Source organism: Plectropomus leopardus, chromosome 13 (genome assembly GCF_008729295.1).
Source record: "Plectropomus leopardus isolate mb chromosome 13, YSFRI_Pleo_2.0, whole genome shotgun sequence".
Taxonomy (NCBI): Eukaryota; Metazoa; Chordata; class Actinopteri; order Perciformes; family Serranidae; genus Plectropomus; species Plectropomus leopardus.
The window spans coordinates 22,267,180-22,287,205 of NC_056475.1; the positions used below are offsets into that span (position 1 = coordinate 22,267,180).

General features: G+C 38.9%; 1 protein-coding gene across 1 annotated transcript; it reads left to right on the forward strand.

Moving 5' to 3' along the window:
• Window positions 1-7,049: 7,049 nt before the first annotated feature.
• LOC121952587 (spermine synthase-like) lies at window positions 7,050-19,217 on the forward strand. Its single transcript, XM_042499355.1, has 11 exons — window positions 7,050-7,215; window positions 11,052-11,151; window positions 13,104-13,212; window positions 13,718-13,782; window positions 13,879-14,054; window positions 15,951-16,105; window positions 16,236-16,325; window positions 16,499-16,613; window positions 16,735-16,814; window positions 17,695-17,810; window positions 18,069-19,217. The coding sequence occupies exons 1-11, from the start codon at window positions 7,170-7,172 to the stop codon at window positions 18,097-18,099; spliced, it is 1,083 nt and encodes a 360-aa protein (XP_042355289.1). The 5' UTR covers window positions 7,050-7,169; the 3' UTR covers window positions 18,100-19,217.
• The last annotated feature ends 809 nt before the right edge of the window (window positions 19,218-20,026 follow it).

Genomic DNA, 20,026 nt, shown 5'->3' on the forward strand with positions numbered 1-20,026 from the left:
TAAAAACCAAAATCTTCAAATGCAGCTGAAAAGACAGTAAAAAAGACTCATAGACCAGGCTAAATCTTAGTTGCTCCTGTTCTGACTCTTTTTTCACCAGCTCTTGGTGTTTTTATTCTATTATGTACTTGATTAAGTGTGTCAATGTGTTTTTTACTGTATTCACATAGAATGAATGGATCCAGATGTGTGCGTGTGATGTTGCTAGATCAACATCGCCCGATTGGTTGAGCGCCACATCCACAGCCCCTTGATCCTCCAACCACCTGACTGCCTCTAATCTGTGGAGATGATAGAATGACTGAGTGTTTAATCCAGCTGTACCGTGCTCCCACTGCTATCATGATCACTGTGACCATGCTTAATACTGTCAATAAGATTTAGGTGTTTTGTGGTTATGATTAGAAATGTTTATCACAGTGTTAATTCCAACCTGCTTCTCTTATCTAGGTGGATTTATTTTCAAACAGTGGAAGAAGAGGTTTCTGCTCCTAACAGCTGAGGGCAGCCTCCTCGTGTGCCATGATGCATCATCTCCTCCTGACCAGCTGGTGCTGTTGCAGAGCAGTTGTGAGGCAATTGTGGAGGGCAAGGAGATCTTGGACCTGCCTAAGTTACCCTCTGGTGGAAGCAGAGATTGCTGCTTTGCGCTGATCCTCCCCCAGAACAAGTACCTGCTGCTGATGGCTGAAACCCCTGCAGACTGCAGGTCTGATGCTCACTGTGCTTTCTCTGTAATTATTTAGTATTTATTTATTTATTTTTATTAATTTTCAGGTAATTTTCTTGTACTTCTTGAGTAATTTCTTCTTTCTTTGCTCATTGCCTTATTACCATGTTTTTGAAAGAAATCCAGCCAATTTGTTCAGGCTTCAAAGGGTTAATTGTGAGGCTACAGCCTGGTTAGTTTAGATTAGTGTAAAGACTGGAAATGGGAAATCAGCTGTCCTGGCTACACAGAGGTATAAAGACAACAAGAGGAAAATCCAGGAAGTCACTGGCTCCAGAGTAGTCATAACCCTCCTAAAACCACAAGTTGTCATTTTTACTCTTCTGTAGGAAGTATAATGTGATCATTGGTGAGCTGGTGGGAAGTTTTTTTTCAGCTTTTGACGGAGCCAGGGTAGCTGTTTCTCTGTTTTAAGTTATTATGCTAAGCTAACATGTTGTTGCTTCATATTTGACTAACTGATCTAACTCTCAGCAAGAAAGCTAAAATGCATATTTCCAAAAGTAATTCTTTTAAAGTTTTTTTCTTTTTTAATTCTTATTTATTTTTATTTTATTTTTTTATTTTTGCTCATATTGCTCAACAACATTAGATCGATGTACTTGCCCTCATCTCTATTTAAATATTCTAGATTCTCATTTTACATACTTCCTCTCCTGCTTATCTTTCATCTCAGTGAGACATCTCACACAGCTTACACCTGGAGCAGCAGGAAGAGTGACTGACAGACTTTCAGGATCCATACTGCACATACCATTCCTGCTACCTACCTGGTTATTTCACTGGAATGCTTTGAAGTGATGAATGTGTGGTTTGTAGGTAATGATAATATCTTTTTTTTCACTTTTTAGTCAATGGCTGAATGTGCTGAAAAAAGTGAAACAGGTGAGTTAATAGGACGTATTTATTAAGGTAATTCTTTTGGTAATTGATTAAATATAAAGTGTACAGCCATGTTAGCGGCTCTGTGAAGCTATACTTAGGCACAACAGTGATTTGAGCCAGATGCTAACATCAGCATTACAATATGCTTACAGTGACAATACTACCATGCTGATGTTAAGCAAGTAGTGATGAAAAGACCGGTTCTTTAAAGTACCACGGTACATGTCGTTCTCCTTTGGCTCAGTGGGTGTGTGCTCATGAACAAGCTGTCTCAGAGAGACTCTCTGAGACAGAAGTTAAACTGGCTGTGATGCAAAACTGTGTGCAAACCAAATCAAATCATGTTAACATCTTTATTCAGTGGTTTCAAAAAGCATTTAAATGACATGTCTTTGCAGATCATACCTGGACTTGTTGTATTTGTTGTATCTAACATCACTCCAAGCAGGTATATTGTTTGAAATTGCTAATTAAAATCAATGTGCAGCTAGTGCTGATATTGCAAATATTGTTAGGAAATGGATCATCCTGAGGGGAACATAAATGTACCAACTTCCATCCAATCATCAAATAATTGCTAAGTCTGGACCACTGTGATGGACCTTTAGCACGAATCTGAATCAGATAATAATAATAATTTAACAGGGCAAAAAATTTTCAAAACCTCAGGAAGAGCAACTAAGGAGGGATCCCTCCCTCTGGACGACTAGACGTGCAATAGATGATGTGTCCATTAGAATGTGAACAATGTTTTTCTTTTGTGTCTATGCACTTTTATTCAGATATTTTCATCATTTATAAATGTCTTAATCTTTAAGTCAATCACTTAGTGAAATCCTTGTAATTCTATGCAAACCCATATTTTCCTTATTCTTATTTTACCTCCTTCAGAGTCTGTCATCACCTCTCAGTCCTTGTAAGCGACATCAGGTGCCACCACCACGCATTACTCTCAAAGACCTGGTGCCTGAGCAAATCTTGGAAAAAGATCCACCAACTCCACCTGTCAGCGACTCAGAGGCACCCTCCCCAGGGCCCATGAGTTGTGCTTCCCCGAGGGAGAAAGGTGAGTTTAGGGTGTTATAGTCTGTACCTGTTTTTTTTGCAAGTAATCAGAGTGAATATTTTTGTCAGTGAACTTTTTTTCTAAATCTTTTAATCCCAACAGGCAGGAGTTCTCCTCGCACAAAGTATTACAAAGGAGGCGTACATTCAGCAGGGTGTCTGCGCCATGGCACTATCAGTAATGCCCAAGCAGTGCGGGCTGTTTATCTGCTGATGGGAGGGGCTGCTGCTTCCTCTGCCATGGGTTACCTAGGCGCAAGCTCGCTCCCTAATCTGGAAGGCAAAGCTCCCGACATGCCGCTCAACACGGATTTCTCTGGCATGGGCCCAGCAGGAGCGTACCACACCGGCAGCCCTGCACTCGACTCCCCTCACTTTAACAGCTTTGACTTTGAAGTGGCAGACTCCGATTTTGATGCTTTTGATTGTGGTGGATTTACTTTCTAATGATGTACTAGCTGAAGGCTATGGATAACTGATACTGAAAACTCAATTGATGTTTCAGCATTATTTGTTAAAATGACAGAACCATGCGAAGGCCTCTAAATAAGCATATAGAGTGGCAAAAAGTTGCTTCAGTCAATACTTTAAACCTGTATTAGCTGGTTTTTGTGCACAGTGACAGCAGAACAAGTGTGTGCACAATACTGATGTATCATCACCTTTTTCAGTTGAGGTAGTGGTCTTATTAGCAAACAGCTGCCTGTTTACACTCAATCAGTAAAGGTTAATCTTATCTTAAATTCAGCAGATATGGAGCAACATTAGCATTCATATGGAGGCCTGTCTCTGTCCCAGGACTGTAATCACTGAGCCTGTTTAACATTGGGGTGGGGACAATTTTCAATGTACACCTCCTGCAACCCAAGTGTCCAGAGTGGTCTGGAGGAAATTTGTAGAAACTTTACAGCTAAACTGTCTATTTTAAAGCATTCTGAAAAAAAAATCTAGCGGATAAATAATGTTACACAAAAGGTTAGCTATTTAGATCATAGACTTAAAAAGATAAATGTTACTTCTTTGAGCTGTCACTACAACAATGATGTGGCCAAAAAGAGTAATTTACTCCATTGTAAAGTGTATTGAGTGTATCCCCAGCTCAGTCCAACGGCAATGCTAAGTCCAATATTCCTTTTTTTAGCCCTGTTTTTGATCTCTACCAACTCCCAGCGGAAATATTTGTCTCTTTAGTCCCTAAATGCTCCGCAGAGTTCACCAGCAAGTGTCTAACTGCATCTTTTTTGCTGTTTGGTGCTGAGCAAGTAGTGAACAATGGTTTTTTAGAGCTTTTTGTGTGAAAATATTTTTGGCTGTAACGCACACATTTCTGTAAGATTATTTTGTGATATAAACAGAGCATTTGTACTTTGATCCTCATAGAGAAAGATAGAAATTGTAGCAGCTGTAATACCTTTCCAGAGTTGTAAAATCCTGTCCATTACTGTTAAAAAAAACTCCAAAACAAAACGCTGTGCTTTGTTTTAGTGTGTAATAAGCTGTTGCATTGATCCATCACTCCAGCTGTACTTCCTGGATTTTAACTAACCCTGATAAGAGTTAGATTACAGTACATCATAGAATACCTGAGTTTTTTTTTAAAAAAAAAATGTAATTATTATTATTTTAGGAATATTTTGTAACATTTGATTTACATTTGAATGTGACCACAAGTATAACTTAATTAAGAAAAAGTAAAACATATTTTAATTGGTGATTTTAATAGCCTACTATGACACCTATGTTATCATATAGACAACGTGATAATTATTGCAAAATTAATTTTATACATATTTCCCACCTTTTATATGTGCATTACTTGCTGCAATAATTACATAATCAACACTATCAGTGATTGTGCTAACTATTTGTAAGAATGTGAATGTGCCATGTTTATGTTTTTAACTAATACAACCCATGAATGAACCACATGTTCACTATGCCATAATACTAATGGCAGATTTGCAACATGACACATTGCATACTGTTTCTACATAATGTTATTTGAGTACTCTGCTTTTTTGTAACCTTGAATGGATGAAAATAGATTTGCATCAAATTTTTCATTTAGTTACAGTTAACCTCTAACCATGGACAACTAATCCTACGAGGCTCTTCCTAATTTCAACATGATCCACTTCTGTGTGTGATAAGTGTTTCTTGTAAATATCCAGTTGTTTCTGTGCTTTATATCTATGTTAGATTTAAAGTAAAACAATGTTATGTCCATTTGAGCCCATTTCACTTCCTGTATATAAATAATACTGATGTGAAAATTAAGTCAATTCAGTCTTGCTTTTCTTCAAATTTCTTCATATGCACATTTGAATCAGTCACTTGTGACTGAAGTGACTTGAGTGCAATATTGTGACTTCGGTTGTAACTTGCTGAAATTGTAGTTTACCATACAGCTACTCAGTCATCCGCAAAAGGAAACAGCTGCAAAGCTGCTTGTTGAGCTGTGCGACTGAACAGAGAACCATAGAGTACTGTCCTGTTTACATGCTGAAGCAAGTAACCAGTGTAGATTGTGCTCATTTTATATTAACATTTTACATACAATAGAAAATGTATAATATTGCAACACAATCATTATCCAGGTTATTCCTGTTACTTTACTTATTAGGCCAACATTACTGACCTTTTTTCTTGGTACATAGTTTATATATTTCTACATGCACACACACATCCTTACTTTAACCTACAAAGTAAGGATATTTAGTCTACTTTATATTACAAACACACACACACACACACACACACACACACACACACACACACACACACACACACACACACACACACACACCGTTTTCATGATTTACAGTGTCCCTGAAGCAATTTTCCACCCTTAGTTTCCAGATTACTTCCCAAGTCTAACCAGTCCACCAAGGGCACTTGAGTGCCTAAGATTGGCCTTTGTTTTCCTGACAGTTAAATGCCTCATGTTTCTTGTATGATCCCCAAAAAAGAAAACTAATCATCTTTTTTTATTTATTTGATATGTTTTGAGGCTAAGATGTTGCTGCATAGCATGAGCAACCAATGCATTATGCTCAGTTCTACCTTTAAATACTACCTATAGCCCTCTTTGTCACTCTGGGCTAAGGTGTTCTTGTTTCCATGTCAGAAACAGGTCCAGTCAGTGGGGGAGAAAACCAGATGTAGTACTCCCTGCACTGTCATTTTAAAAATAGTTTTGACTGAATGACTGACATGACAAAAATTGAACCATCCTTTTTCTTACACATAATGTGGTGCTTATATGACTACAGTACTGCACAATATAATACAATTTGTAGTTTTACCACCCCTCTATTTTTTAATGCAATTAAAAAGTAGGGTGAATCATAGGGCAGATTGCAACTGGATATGGCCTGTTTCCTGTGACTCATTTTATTCTCTCTGTACCAGCTAACCTCACATTTCAGTGTGCACATTTTTCCCCACCCTGTACAACCCTGCAACATGTAAAAAAGATATTTGACATCCAGACATTAGTCTGAATTATTTTTTTGTTCTGCATGCCAGTCTTACTGTGCAACATTAGAAAATGGGTATCAGTTGCAGTATCACCAAACATATAATTTTATGCATTCTGGTAAATACGTGTGCACCAGTCCGTGCCCTCTATGTATCATTTATGATGCAAATGCATTTAATTTCTTCAAAATAAAAGTCTTCTGTTACTTTCATGTTTTTATTTTGGGGACGTTTCCCCCAAAACTGTATTACAAAGCATAAGTGAAGGTAAAACTACGATAGTTTTAGGGCCAGTTTGAAACTTTCTAGAATAAATTAATATGATGAGGGGAATAATAGTGTTCTTTACGAGAAAGGGGTTATTATAACACGAAAATAACCATTTTTGCCAGTAAACTATAAAACAGGCAAGAGCACAGTCAGCCTCTTTGGTAACTCGTGACATTATTCTCATAAAATTACGACTTTTTTTCTCGTAAAACTACGACTTTATTCTCCTAATATTACGAGTTTTATTCTCATAGTATTACGACTTTTTTCTAAAATATAACGTCTTTTTTCTCGTTGAATTATGACTTTATTCTTGAAATCTACCTTTCTTTTTCTTTAACATGGTCGTAATTCTCCATCGTAGTACTTGAACTGTGAATGTAAATGCAGATAAATTTGAACCTGCTTCTCTCTGACGCGAATGCACTTTCATCACTCCGCGTCGCTCGCCAGTGCGCAGACATCAGAGGGGGGTTTCTCTCTTGATCCGTGTTTTACTCTCTGCTCGACCACCGCAGCGCTGAGCATCGGCAGTGCGCAGACATCAGAGGGGGATTTCTCTCTTGTTTCGTGTTTTACTCTCTGCTCGGTCACTGCAGCGCTGAGCCTCCATAGCCACGCCTGGTTTGGTGTAGTGGGCAGTGGTAGCAGCAGTGGTAGCAGGGCCCTCCCTCTGTCTCTGCAGATAAATACTCGCAGCCTGCCTATTCCCAGGCATGGATGACGGTTGCACTCAGACATGGCACTGCGACATTATACTCTCGACTTCAAGCTCTCTACGGCAGGTAAAATGAGCGCGATGAGCGGCAGACTCTCGGGCGGAAAACAGCCACTTCATTCAGGTTACAGCCACTGCATCAGGGCTGCATGCTAGCTAGCTGGCTAGCCGGCTAATACCTGCTAGTCTGTCACTGCCCTTCAAAACAGTGACGCTATATTGATTTTGATGAAACATGGCTAATAATGGCATAAACATATACATTCATAATAAGTTGGGGTTATAAGTTAAAAGTTATTTTAGGTAAAATATTTAAAATTTGTGTCATTTGCATTACAACGTTAATATTTTTTTTTTTTAAGTTGACGTCTATTCAGTTTAGTTGCTCTGGAGAGCGGCTCATTGCCCCCCTGGCTAACAGTGAATAAAGTATGTTTAAGCTAGCCCTGTCGCACAGGAAGTGGCGCATCTTCAGCCATTGTTGTAGTTTTTAAGGCGAGCGGTCAAGACGACTTGAAATGTGACCGGCGGGCTCTTCACTCACATGTAGACCAACATTAACCTGCTTTTCTTAAAAGAGCAGCTACAGGAAGTACGAGGCAATATGTAAACAAAATAATAACCACATCTAACGTTAGTTTTTAAATTACACGATGAATGTATTCAATAGCATACTATTAAAATACTTCATTTTAAGTGAAAGCCATTTATTATGAGCCAAATCATAGCAACATTATCAACACAGCAACAAATAAACAGCAACCCAGAACTGACTAATTTCAACTTGTTCATTATAAACATGAAGAAGTTTTTATTCATGGGGCCCAGTCGGGCTCAGCCCATCCCTGGCAGAGGTTGCTAAGGTAGTCAAAAAGCTCCTTGGTGGCAAGGCGCCAGGCGTGGATGAGATTAGTTGTGAGATGCTGAAGGCTCTGGACATTGTTGGGCCGACTTGGCTGACACACCTTTTCAGGGGCGTGAGTAGGTCGGGTGTGGTGCCTGTGGAGCAGCAGATCAAGGTGTGCACCAATATCGGGGTACCACAATGCTCAGCCTTCCTGGGAAAGTTTACTCCAGGGTGCTGGAAAGAAGGCTCAAACTGATAGTCAAAATTTGATTACAGTAGGCACAATGCGTATTCTGTCCTGGTCGTGGACAGGTGGATCAGCTCTGTACCCTTACAAGGCTGCTGGAGGGTTGTAGGAGTTTGCCCATCCAGTCTGCACGTGCTTTGTGGATTTGGAGAAGGTTTATGACTTTGTCCCGCGGTGAGTCCTGTGGGGGGTACTGAGAGAATAAGGGGTCGTTGCTACAAGCCATCCGGTCACTAATCCTGTTCCTGATATCCTGAACATGATCTCAAGGTGCAGTTGGGTGGAAGGAAGGGGTCCGGTTTGGGGACCGCGGAATTGCATCCCTGCTTTTCACGGATGATGTGGTTCTGTTGGCTTCATCACACCGTGACCTCCAGCATGCACTGGGGCAGTTTGCAGCTGAGTGTGAAGCGGTCGGCAAGAATGTGTAAAATACATATAGTGTTTGTTTTTTTTAATGCTTAATATTATTACCAAGTATACATCAAACTTAGGAATTTGTGGTCTTAATTAGTCTTGTGAGTTTAAGGGGTAATTATGATTTACAATTGTGCACAACTCAGATATGATCCATTGATATTAGAGTATGTATAATAATAGGGAAATAATCCTCCTTGTATGCCACATGAGAGTTAAGTTAAATTATGATTATTATAATCTTAATTATGATTTTGAAAGGGCATGGGTCTTTTAAGTGATGCAAGCACAATAAAAAAATCAACAAGTTAACTTTTAGTTACATACACGTTTGTTACTAACAACTAAAATACTGAACATTACAATAACAGCATTTTACAAAAATGACACTAAAGGGAAAGTGGCACATTGTGGCTCAGTGGCTCACAAGACTGTGAGCAGTGAATGGCTAGAATGAATGATATAGAGTTACAGTGTAGTTGGTATGAGAGAGCTTGAACAGGTGAGGTGACTGTTACCTGAGAAGCATGAAGTCAAATCAATGGTACATCAGCTTAGTTTGAAATCGCCGTTACAAATTTGACATTACAAGTGATGAAAGCTGCGGGGTTTAAGCAGGTGGATTCAGGTTTATTGTACAAGTGTTTGTTTGCTTTCTGGGTCGGCTGCTCGTGGAGAATGGAGTTAGATGTGCTGGGCTCAGAAGCTGGAGTCTAGATTTAGTAATGATGTGTCCGTCAGTTGGATCCGATTCTGAAAAGTCACCCTTGGAAGTGAGCTCCTGGTTTGTGTTCTCCTAATTTTGATTCTGAGCTCATGACTCATTTTGAGGTTTCCCCTCCTGTTGTTCCAAATCACGTCTTCAGGCTCCCAGAGAGCAAGCTACCACCCAGCGTAGCAAAGAGGGCGGGAAGACAAAGATGAAAGCAAGGAGAGGGCAAAAAGGCAAAAAGCTGAGAGCCAGCGTGGTTCCTCAGATACAGTGATGAATTACTTCACAGTTTAGGTCTGCCCGCCCAGACGATGCGTCCTGAACCAATCACAGTGATGGCAGAGTTCTGGGCCGGCAGAGTCAATCCCTGAATGCTCTTTCTCTAATTTAACCATCGCATGATTTCTAATTTTGAAATTCTGATAGTAGCTTTAGTGTTTTTAGAGTGAGACATGCAGAATGTAACTAAACACGATGGTAGACTTGTACGGGACTATATAGTGTTTTTTTCAGTATTCCAGCCATTCAACAGCTCTTACACTGTAAAGCCACATTCACCCTTTCACTCATACATTCACATACTGAGGCTGCCATAAAAGGTGCCACCTGCTACTCAGCTTTATTCACACTCACTCACAGCTATTGTCAGCGCAGTTGAGGTTTGGTATCTTGCCCTAAGCATACTTTGACTGGAGGAGTCGGGGACTGAACCGCTAATCTTGCGATTAGTGGGTGACTCGCTCTGCCTCCTGACCCAGAGCCGTTTTATTGATGATGGAGGAATTATTTTAGTAGTACACTTCCTAGCTTAAAGGCAGTGGAACAAAAGTCTAAATATGAATTGTCCTAAGACAAAATCCAAACTACTCTTTTTTAGAGTTCAGGGTTTTAAGGATTTTAAGTTGGTGCCATCTACTTTCTGGCTCTTAGAGGTGATGCACGATGGCCAATTACAGAGAACTGTTTATCCAGTCTGTACTCAAAATTCACACTTGTATGCACATTGGTTTTTACATTTCTGACTCTAGAAGATCTTGACGGATCAGTGGTGGTTTGGGTCAGTGGTGGTTTGGGTCAGTGGTGGTTTGGGTCAGTGGTCTGGTTAAGTGGCCATGCAAGAAAAAGGGGTCCTCTTATCTTGATTGTTGCCATTTGCAGAATACTGTAAATCTTGCTAATGTCTTATTGCTCCGCACTCCTGACGGTTTGAAGAAAGAGCCAGTTCTTGTATTTTGTCAGTTGCACTGTACGTTCCAAACATGCAGGGCCTTTCCCCCAACATAAGTATTTTACTTAAATACAACTCTGTACTTGTACTGGAATATTGTACTTTTGACTCAAAGACATTTATTTGACAGCTTAATTGTTTAATTTCATGTTACAATTTTTAAATGCTATGGGTATGTAAAATACAACACTTTGTTTTACTCTAAATACAATATAGTCACAATTAGCTCAACCTTGGCTGGGGACAACACTAAAATGCTGCTTAAATGATAATCTGTAATAATTTAGTGATAACCTAGCAATATAAAGTGCAATGATATGACGGGACATTCTGATTGTATAAGGAGTACTTTTACTTACATGCAAAAACACCTCTTTAACCAGTGATTCAAAGAATGTATAAAGGAGGGAAATTATTCGTTTTTCATTGTTCCTCTCTCTCTCTTTTCCCAGTTGACTCTGCTTCGACAGTTCCCGCTCTACTGTCCATATTTCATGAGCAGGAAATGACAGAGACTATCCACGAAACAAATGGGAATGGATACCTTACTTCACTTCTAGATATTACTCTTCTTTATACATTCTTTGAATAACTACAAAACTTTTTAGTTGCTTTATTATTATTATTATTATTATTATTATTATGACAAATGAAAGAGTTTTCTTTGGTCAGTGGTACAGATGCAGGAATTTCCAGAAACCTCTCAGAGGCGTGTAGTTAATTACATTAGATTTTATGGGACCTAGAGTTGTCGAGTAAATATCTTTTAGTTAGTTTACCATCTGGAAATAAATAAGTCCTCCATTTAAATTATTGGGTTTTGTTTGTTTGTGTAGGATAATTATAAGTGAGACTACAAATTCAGTGGATCCGCATCATTACCATGCCCACGTACGCCTGCGGTGTGCCGACTGGGTGGATTTTGAACACCATTTAACAATAATCATAGCGGGCAAATCCACAGAATTCGCCACTGAATTTAAGCGGCAAGAGCAGTGTTTACATCACCATGACCACAATACCCATACAAACACAAACAAATCCAGGGGAAACGATAAGACAGAGAAGTGATGAATGTCTTTCTGGCTTAAATCAAATCACACTGTGAAAATAACTGACCATGCCAGCAATTATTTGTCAACTAGCAAAGCTGCCATCGCTTGTTTGTTAAGTCAGCTGATAATTATGTGGTTGCTGCTGCTGGCTGAAAGAGATTACTCTCTACACTTAAACAGCTTTCCTTGTCCTTGCTGTTACATGTTTAACCCTTTGAAACCTGGATTGACATCGGTTTTCTTGCGCTCTTTTCAGACGCCTTTCTCAAGCATTTAAACTTGTGAAAAGTGAGTTACTCGGTTTGATTTTTTTCCCGAAAACATGGTATAAAAGGCAGTCAGTAAGCTTGAATGAAATGCTCTGCATATTACATAAGATTTGTCAAAGGTGACAAGAAAATGATCCTAGCTAAAAAAAGAGAGAAAGACAGAGGAAAAATCATAAGAATATGATCAAATAATTAGGAAAAAATATAAAGAATACTGTATGTATAATTCCTAAAATTATGTATTTAAAAACAGGTCACAGCGAAAAATATGATTATTTATATTTGTTATTTAAATTTTATTTTAGCAATTCTTTTTCAGGTTATTTTGTGTTTTTGTTTTTTTGATTTTATTTCTTTGTCTTTTGTTAATTTCAATCAGTTTTCTTCTAACTTTTTACTAATTTTTGAGTCATGTCATGTTATGTTGCTAATTGCCTTCTTTCCATGTTTTTGAAAGAAATTGAGCCAATTTGCTCAGTTTACAAATGGTTAAGTGGTGCAGCGGCGCACTGGAATGTAGCAGATCCACTGTTTCTTGTCTATGGGAAGCTGTAGTGTTTCCCTTTGCTTTGTAGGTTGTGATGTGACATGCAGCTGTCAGACTCCTGCTCGACAAGTTTAGGTGAACCTTGCACATCTTACAGCTGGACTCCTAAGATAAGAGAAGGGGTGGGGTTAACCTGCTTTTATTGCATCATTTATCCTAAGCTCTTTTTTTTTTCAGGAGTTTCTGTTAACTTTACCAGTTCGGAGCTACTTTCATCCCCGAAATTTTGTGAATTTGGCTCCAGATGTAGGCTGTAGTTGTACAAAGAGAACATGTGACTAAATTCAGTTGAAAGCATTTACGGGAAAGTCCAGCCTAAATGTCCCACAGTTGTTTTGACGGCCAGACAAATCAGGAATGTGGGTAATTTTGGATTCAATAGATTCAAATGGGACAAATTAAAAAAAAAACAAAAACAAAAACAGATTTCCACAGAAACATGGTTCACAGCTCTTGCAATATTCGGTCCATCTGGATGCTCAGTATGTTCCAAACAGCTAAAAATGAATAAATAAATTATGCTTTCCACTGTAAAAACTCCACCACCATTTTAAGTACAGAATCAGGGTTGAGTATTATTTAGTAAAATAAAATGTTCAACTCACTTTGTTGCTTTTATTGCCATCTCTTTATCTTTATTACTTCATTTCTCAGGCTTGCTATTCTGCGTGTGCACTCCCATGGGTTGATCACCGTTGATCTGCAGTGTTATGAAGAGGATAACATTGCACAAGTAGACAATGTAAGTGATTTTAAAAAATACACCATACTTTGTCCGTTAAATGAAAGCCAAAACACAGGAAGTCTGACGGTGCTGTGTTTCATGTGATGTTTCAGAGCATATCATAACTTTTTTTTATCACTCAAGAAATTCACTGCACTGTAAATGTCCGTGTGGACATAAAAATCAGTGCAAAAAATTTTTTCTCGCTTGAATAGCTTTTAGATATGCAACAGACATTTATGATGACGATCAGTGTTGCCTGCACATGCTGTCTACGTGCCCCAGAGGCCCAAACATGCACTTTCCCATAGACGGCACATTCGATAGTTCTCTGAAAATACAAGTGTGCTCTTAATTGCTGTGGAGCACCAGTAAATGCACGATACGGCTGCTACACTGTTCACTGCCTTATGTGTTTTTTTGCTGTTAAAGTGCTGCCCACGTAGCGCTAAAAGGTATCCCGCAAGTTGACGAAATGTATTGTACACTAAAGCATTTATAGTGACTGTTTGTTTCTCCACAGCTTTTAAATGCACTGGAAACAAAGCTAAAGGAGATCTTAAATGGCAATATCACAAGGATTAAAAGGTACGTATCCAGAGGTTCCTGGTTTTACTCATGTTGTAGAAAGTGATATTTCATCATGCACACTGATTAATTGTATTGGTTACCATTCACCTCAAGGCTCCCAGCCCTCGTACGAGGAGCCGAGGTTGACAGATACTGGCCGACAACTGACGGCAGACTGGTTGAGTATGACATGGACCAGGTGGTGTATGAAGAAGACTCTCCATACCAAAACATAAAGATATTGCACTCACAGCAGTATGGAAATGTCCTAATACTGGATGACGACTTAAGTAAGTATATATAAGAATATAGTACATGGTTAGTGGGTCATATTAAGACATAAGATGCAGTCAGTCAGTTGTCCTTCATCTTGCTACATCTTTGGAGTTGAAGGATGAGTTGATTAAAATCAGCAGCTACTATGAAGACTGTCCGGCTGCTCGGGCATGTTGCTGCTGACAGCTCCATCAACTGATGTTAAATAAATAAGATATTTTTAATACAGATACCCAGTGTTGGGAGGGTTACTTTTTAACATATTCCAGCACAGACTACTGACTACATGCTAAAATGTTATTAGAATTTTATTCCATTAGATTACTTAAAATAAGTAACGTATGTTAAACACTTTGGATTACTCTTGGAATACTTAAATATTGCCTTAAAGAGCGCATTTGTCTGGGTCTTATATTTTTATACCAAAAACACTTGCACATCTCCTCAGTCATTGCTGCATGGCAGTTGCACTGCACACACACTGGTTATTTCAAAATCATACCTCATATGAATTTACATTGTGTTCTAACAGCAAGCGTCACTCTCTGTCCACGCTGAATCCGTAAAATTGGCACTTCTGCAAACTCATGTAAACAAATATGTAGGCTACCTTTCAGCTAGGTGCTTAACCAGAGATGTAGCCAATGTAAAGATGGGCAAGCCTCTTTTTCGTTTGCACATTTTAAACAGAAAGCACACATTTTATATTGTGGTATTTAATGGGAGTATCACACATTTAAGCAAACAGCAAGTAAGTCATTATGAGAAATGGTCATTTCCCCAAAACTTTCAGCTACCCGCAAGATCTTCCTCCAGCCACCTCATTTGGGATTTTGTAGTTAGTTAAGTAGATGTTGTGCAGATAACTCCTCATTGCCACTTCCCAAATCAACCCTTCTTTGTTCATTGCGGCGCTTTCAAAGTGTCAGTGCCCAACCAAAGTTAAACTGTGACTTTAACAGAATACTGCTACTCATGTTTTGTCTTTTGTATACATAACGCTGTTACTTGTATTTTGTTATTCCCCAACCCGATCACGTTTTTTTGTTGCAGATATCGATTGCAGATTGTCTATTAGCCATACTGGCAGATATACTGCCGGTACCAATCTTTTTTTGTTATAGCAGCCGGTATACTTGTACAGTGTAGAGCCGTTTGACTGCTGTGTAGGGTACCGCGTTGTCCATCAGGTGGCAGCATAACTGAGGCTATTCTCTCCTTGCACAATGTAGTGTCACAATAAAGCCAGTTAATGTGACTTTTCACTGTTAACTTTGTAAATACTGTTAATTAATTGTATTTACTTTGCTTGTTTTGTATATAGTGCGTCCTCCAGTCTGTACTCACACCAGAGCTAACACTCTTCACTCCATCCAGCTGCCGGGATACAAAACACAGGAAACTGTATTGTGATTCACTTCATGTTCTCAACACTAAGCTTCAACTCTTCGCTGCTCTGTTCACTCACTCTCTCGCTCTACAACTGCTTACACACACTCTCTCACACACACACACACACACACACACACACAAAAAAAAAAAACACTATACACACCGGATCATCTATTCTCCAAATAACCTACTCTAGTCTGACAACACAGTCAAGTATCTACAAACTTAATAAAACACATGTGGGAAAGCTGAGTGGTCACAGACTTTCTTGTCACTAACCCCCCCCCCCCACAACCGTCGCGTAGAAAGCATTACTCCTGTCCCCCCCCCCCTTTTTTTTTTTTACTGATTATCATCCAATCAGAGGGCAGGCAACACTGGTCCTTAATCCTCTTAAAAGTTTTATGAACGAGATTCAACTCGAATCAGTTCATTCAGCATTGATTATTGTGTTACTTTCTTTTATTTAAAAGAATGGATGAATTATGTTATTTTTAAGCAATTTATGTACCTTGCAGACCTGGCAGAGAGTGATTTGGCGTACACCCAAGCCATCATGGGTAACGGAAGAGAGAATTATGCTGGAAAAGAGGTGCTGATATTAGGAGGAGGTGATGGAGGCATCCTTTTTGAGATGGTCAAACAAAAGCCAAAGATGATCACCATGTTGGATATATCCTTTATGTTGTCTTGTATTTGTTTTTTTCCCCCTTAAGACAATGTAGTTTTCTCTCACAGTATTTTACTGATACGTATAATTGTACATCTGCAGCTGATTGATGTTTCCTTAACAAAGTGTGCACATTGACCAGAAGGTGATAGACGCGTGCAAAAAGCACATGAGAGGAACTTGCGGCAACGTCCTTGACAACCTGAAGGGAGACTGTTACCAAGTGAGTGCTGACATGAATATTCAGGTTATATGTCACTGTTATGTAACAGTGCACCTGAATAACCAGTATCATGAAGCTGGTTTTCAACTGGCTTTGTTACCATGCCCTGTGGGGTTTTTCTCCTAATTATGTTTGAAGCAATTTTTCCGAAAACTTTGTCTCTTGCATTACAGGTACTAGTTGAAGACTGTGTCCCTGTGCTGAAGAAATATGTCCAGGAGGGGAAGGTGTTTGATTACATAATTAATGACCTGACTGCAATCCCAATTTCCACAGAGCCAGAAGAAGGTTTTAGTTTTTTTTTTTATTGTATATTTTTGTTCACTTACACTCTGTGGTTTTACATAAATGCAGTGCAGGGAAGTCACTGGTCAGTTTATGTCTGAATCTGTCAATCTGCTTCTTGTAGACTCAACGTGGGAGTTCCTGCGTCTCATTTTAGATCTGTCAATAAAAGTCCTGCATCCCTCGGGGAAATATTTAACACAGGTGAGATGTTTTTAGTAACTTCAGAGTATATTTATTGCAAACTGCCGGTATACTTGGGATGCTCCAATTTTTCATCACCAGCTTTCACTGAAAAACATGTTCAGATTCAGATTCAGACAGCTTTATTTATCCCAAAGGGCAATTCAGCTTTGCAGACTACCAGACCATGCATACATTTTAGCACACAACAGTCAAGAAAAGAAAAGAGAGGAAAAAAAACCCACAACAAACAACACAATAAACAGTTTTTGACCAGGGGTGCTCATGGCATGTTGTCACCATTCTGTGGCACACATAGAGTTAAAGCCTTTCACAGCCTCAGTAAACACTTGAGATAAATAAATACCTCAAGAGCATTGATAAATTCAAATACGACAAATAAAAAAATAAATATGGTCCACCAAGGTGTATTGCACATTACAAAATAAGTAAACATTCAGAGAATATATGAAGAGGCCACCAATATAAGAATTACAAGAAAAACCACTATGTTCATGCCTGAGTCCAGTCTGTAAAACCTCAGAGAAACTTAATTTTCTGTGTATCTTGCTGTATTTCCTGTTGAAACAGGATATCTGGGCAGGAAGTATTACCTGTTAAACCAGTCGGGCAGGAATGGCAGTGTTACTTGATGGGATGGATTAAATAGTTATTAGTTTTAAGCTTTATGGTCCATATATGATATACGATGTAGCTGCACATCGTCAAATAGGAATACATAATGCATTGGGAAATCAGCTTATGAGGGGAGAAGTGATTTTTCATTTTTATTATGTCTGAGCATCGGAACTTCCGCTCATAACCCTCCAGTAATGTTTGAAAAAATAATTTGCTACAGTTTGTGTGTCTCATGATATTTTTCCATGCTGCTGGTCACCAGGGTAACGCCGAGACCATGACAGAAGCACTGCGCCTGTACGAGGAACAGCTGAGGAAGCTCTCGTGTCCCGTAGGGTTCTCCAAAGAGGTGGTGTGTGTGCCCTCCTACTTGGAGCAGTATCCTTTCATCTGTTTTTGATACGCTAATGTGGCAATGTCGCTTAACTAAAAGAATTCATTTACAAAAATGTCTTCTCATATCCCATTGTTATTTTCATGCGAACAACAATTTGGATCTATTTTTACTACCTTTTTTTGGCAATAACTGTGTACCTACCAAATTTATTGCTGTGATTTGTCAGCTTTTTTATAATCTCATCATCTGAAGGCACAGTGATAGTTTGTTGCGTACAATCCTTAATTTTGTTGTGTCAGATGGGTTTTCTACTGCATATGGAAGAAGTAAAGACCTCTGGACTTTATCTGCTTGAATCCCCAGCAGCTGGAATGTGAATGCTCCTCCCATTTCTGCGGTAGCCTTAAAGGTCTGTTCAGACTGAATGTAACATGAACATTAGAGGCGACACAAAATTGAATGAATTAAAAACAAAAAGAGTCTATGTGGATAAATACTTAACAAACTTGTTGCAGTGAGTGCTGTGTGCTATGTGAGCTCCAGCTGACTGCTAATAGCTAACATCTGGACAACAATCGTCTGTTTTCGGTTAACAAGCATGGATTGCAAAACACTCCAGCAGTCAAGTTAAGTGTGAGTGAACCAAGATGAAAATTGAATTTGCATTCAGTCTGAGCACATCTTAAGGGGTACAATGGCGTTTTTATTATCCCCTTTCCATTAACCCCGTTCTGCCCGAATCTTCCTTCTCTTTGTTCCTGTTTTAGTTGTGTTTACCATTGTTTGCTACAACTTGACCGTTGTATTTTGTTTGTTACTTGTTTTGAATTGTCCATTTGCATGTACTCTGCAGGAACTGTTAGCTGTTTAAACAGTGATTTGATACACTGATAATGTGGTGTAACCCACCTTCTCATCAGCAGGCGTGTGTTCTCTTGTTTTCCTTAGGTTTTCTAAGGTTCTTTTCTCTTGAGCTATGAGCTCCTGTTGTGTGATAGGCCAATGTAAAGGCTCAGCACAGCTGAACCGAGTTGCTTTTAAGCTCCATTTTTGTTACTGCCTCTCAAATGTGATTGATTCTTTCAGGTTGTATCAAGGCAATGTGATCATGCCCAGCGAGACTGAAGTGTTTAAGTCCAAATGTGTTTTAAAAGGGAAACTATTCCACCACTTAAATGCCACCTTTGTGCTTGTGCTGTTTTTATGTCATGTTTTATTAGCACCTTTTGGTTTCTCCAATATATTTAAAGTTTTTTTAAAGACTGTATTAGGTGCATGTAAAGGACGGTGAATGTAGCTTGCATATACAGTACACAGCACGTTTACACGTGATCAACCCTGTGGGACTCAGTTACATTTATTTATTCAATATTATTTCACCAAATGCTGTTCTGTCCCACTTGAGATACTTTCTGTGAACTCTACAATTAAAAGTGTTTTGGGGGAAATTGTCTTGACTTTTGTTTTTCTACAAAATAAATGGCATTAATGAATAATCATCAAAGACATTCTTGGAATATTTCAAGACAGAGTGTCAACATAAACGGTGAATAGGAATACAATGGAGACTGAATATGAAAAACTGATAAAGATATGCACAACTGTGTTAGTACGCTTAGTCTCTAGTTGTAAAGAGTTAGGTTAAAAATGAGCGTTATTCATTTTTGTTCACTTTGGAGAAAGTAATATACACTTAAAATCTGAATATTTGGTCGAGCAAACGGGTAGACTATTCAAACATGAAATTTGAAGTGCTTTTTAAGCTAAGGCAACTTTAGATGTTGAGAAATGTAGATGTAAGGTTTATTTTCAACATGGAGAAGTTTAAAGATGTTGCAGAACAAAGATCGATATTATAAAGTAATAAATAATGTGTGTAGTAGAGGACACGTATGCAGTTTAAGCCTGAGGTGAGAAATAAGGCACCTGAGGAACCTGCCCATTCAAGAGTTCTGAAGGTTCCATTACCTTTTTTAACTTGTTTAGACCTGGTATCGGTATCCAATCTGGGGATTTATACTCAAGTGGACAGCCGAGACACTGATCATGCATATCAAGCTGATCACTTGTTATTCTCCCACGCACAGTTAATACATCTACATTTTTGCTTGCTGCATGCTCGCAAGTCATGTTAGTGGTTGTGTAGCTGGAGATGTTGCTGTCAGGAGAAATCAACACGCCTTCATCCATGGGGCAAAACGAGGGATGCAACACATCGTCCAACTCAACTTAAATTTATGCCTCAGAGCTAGCCACA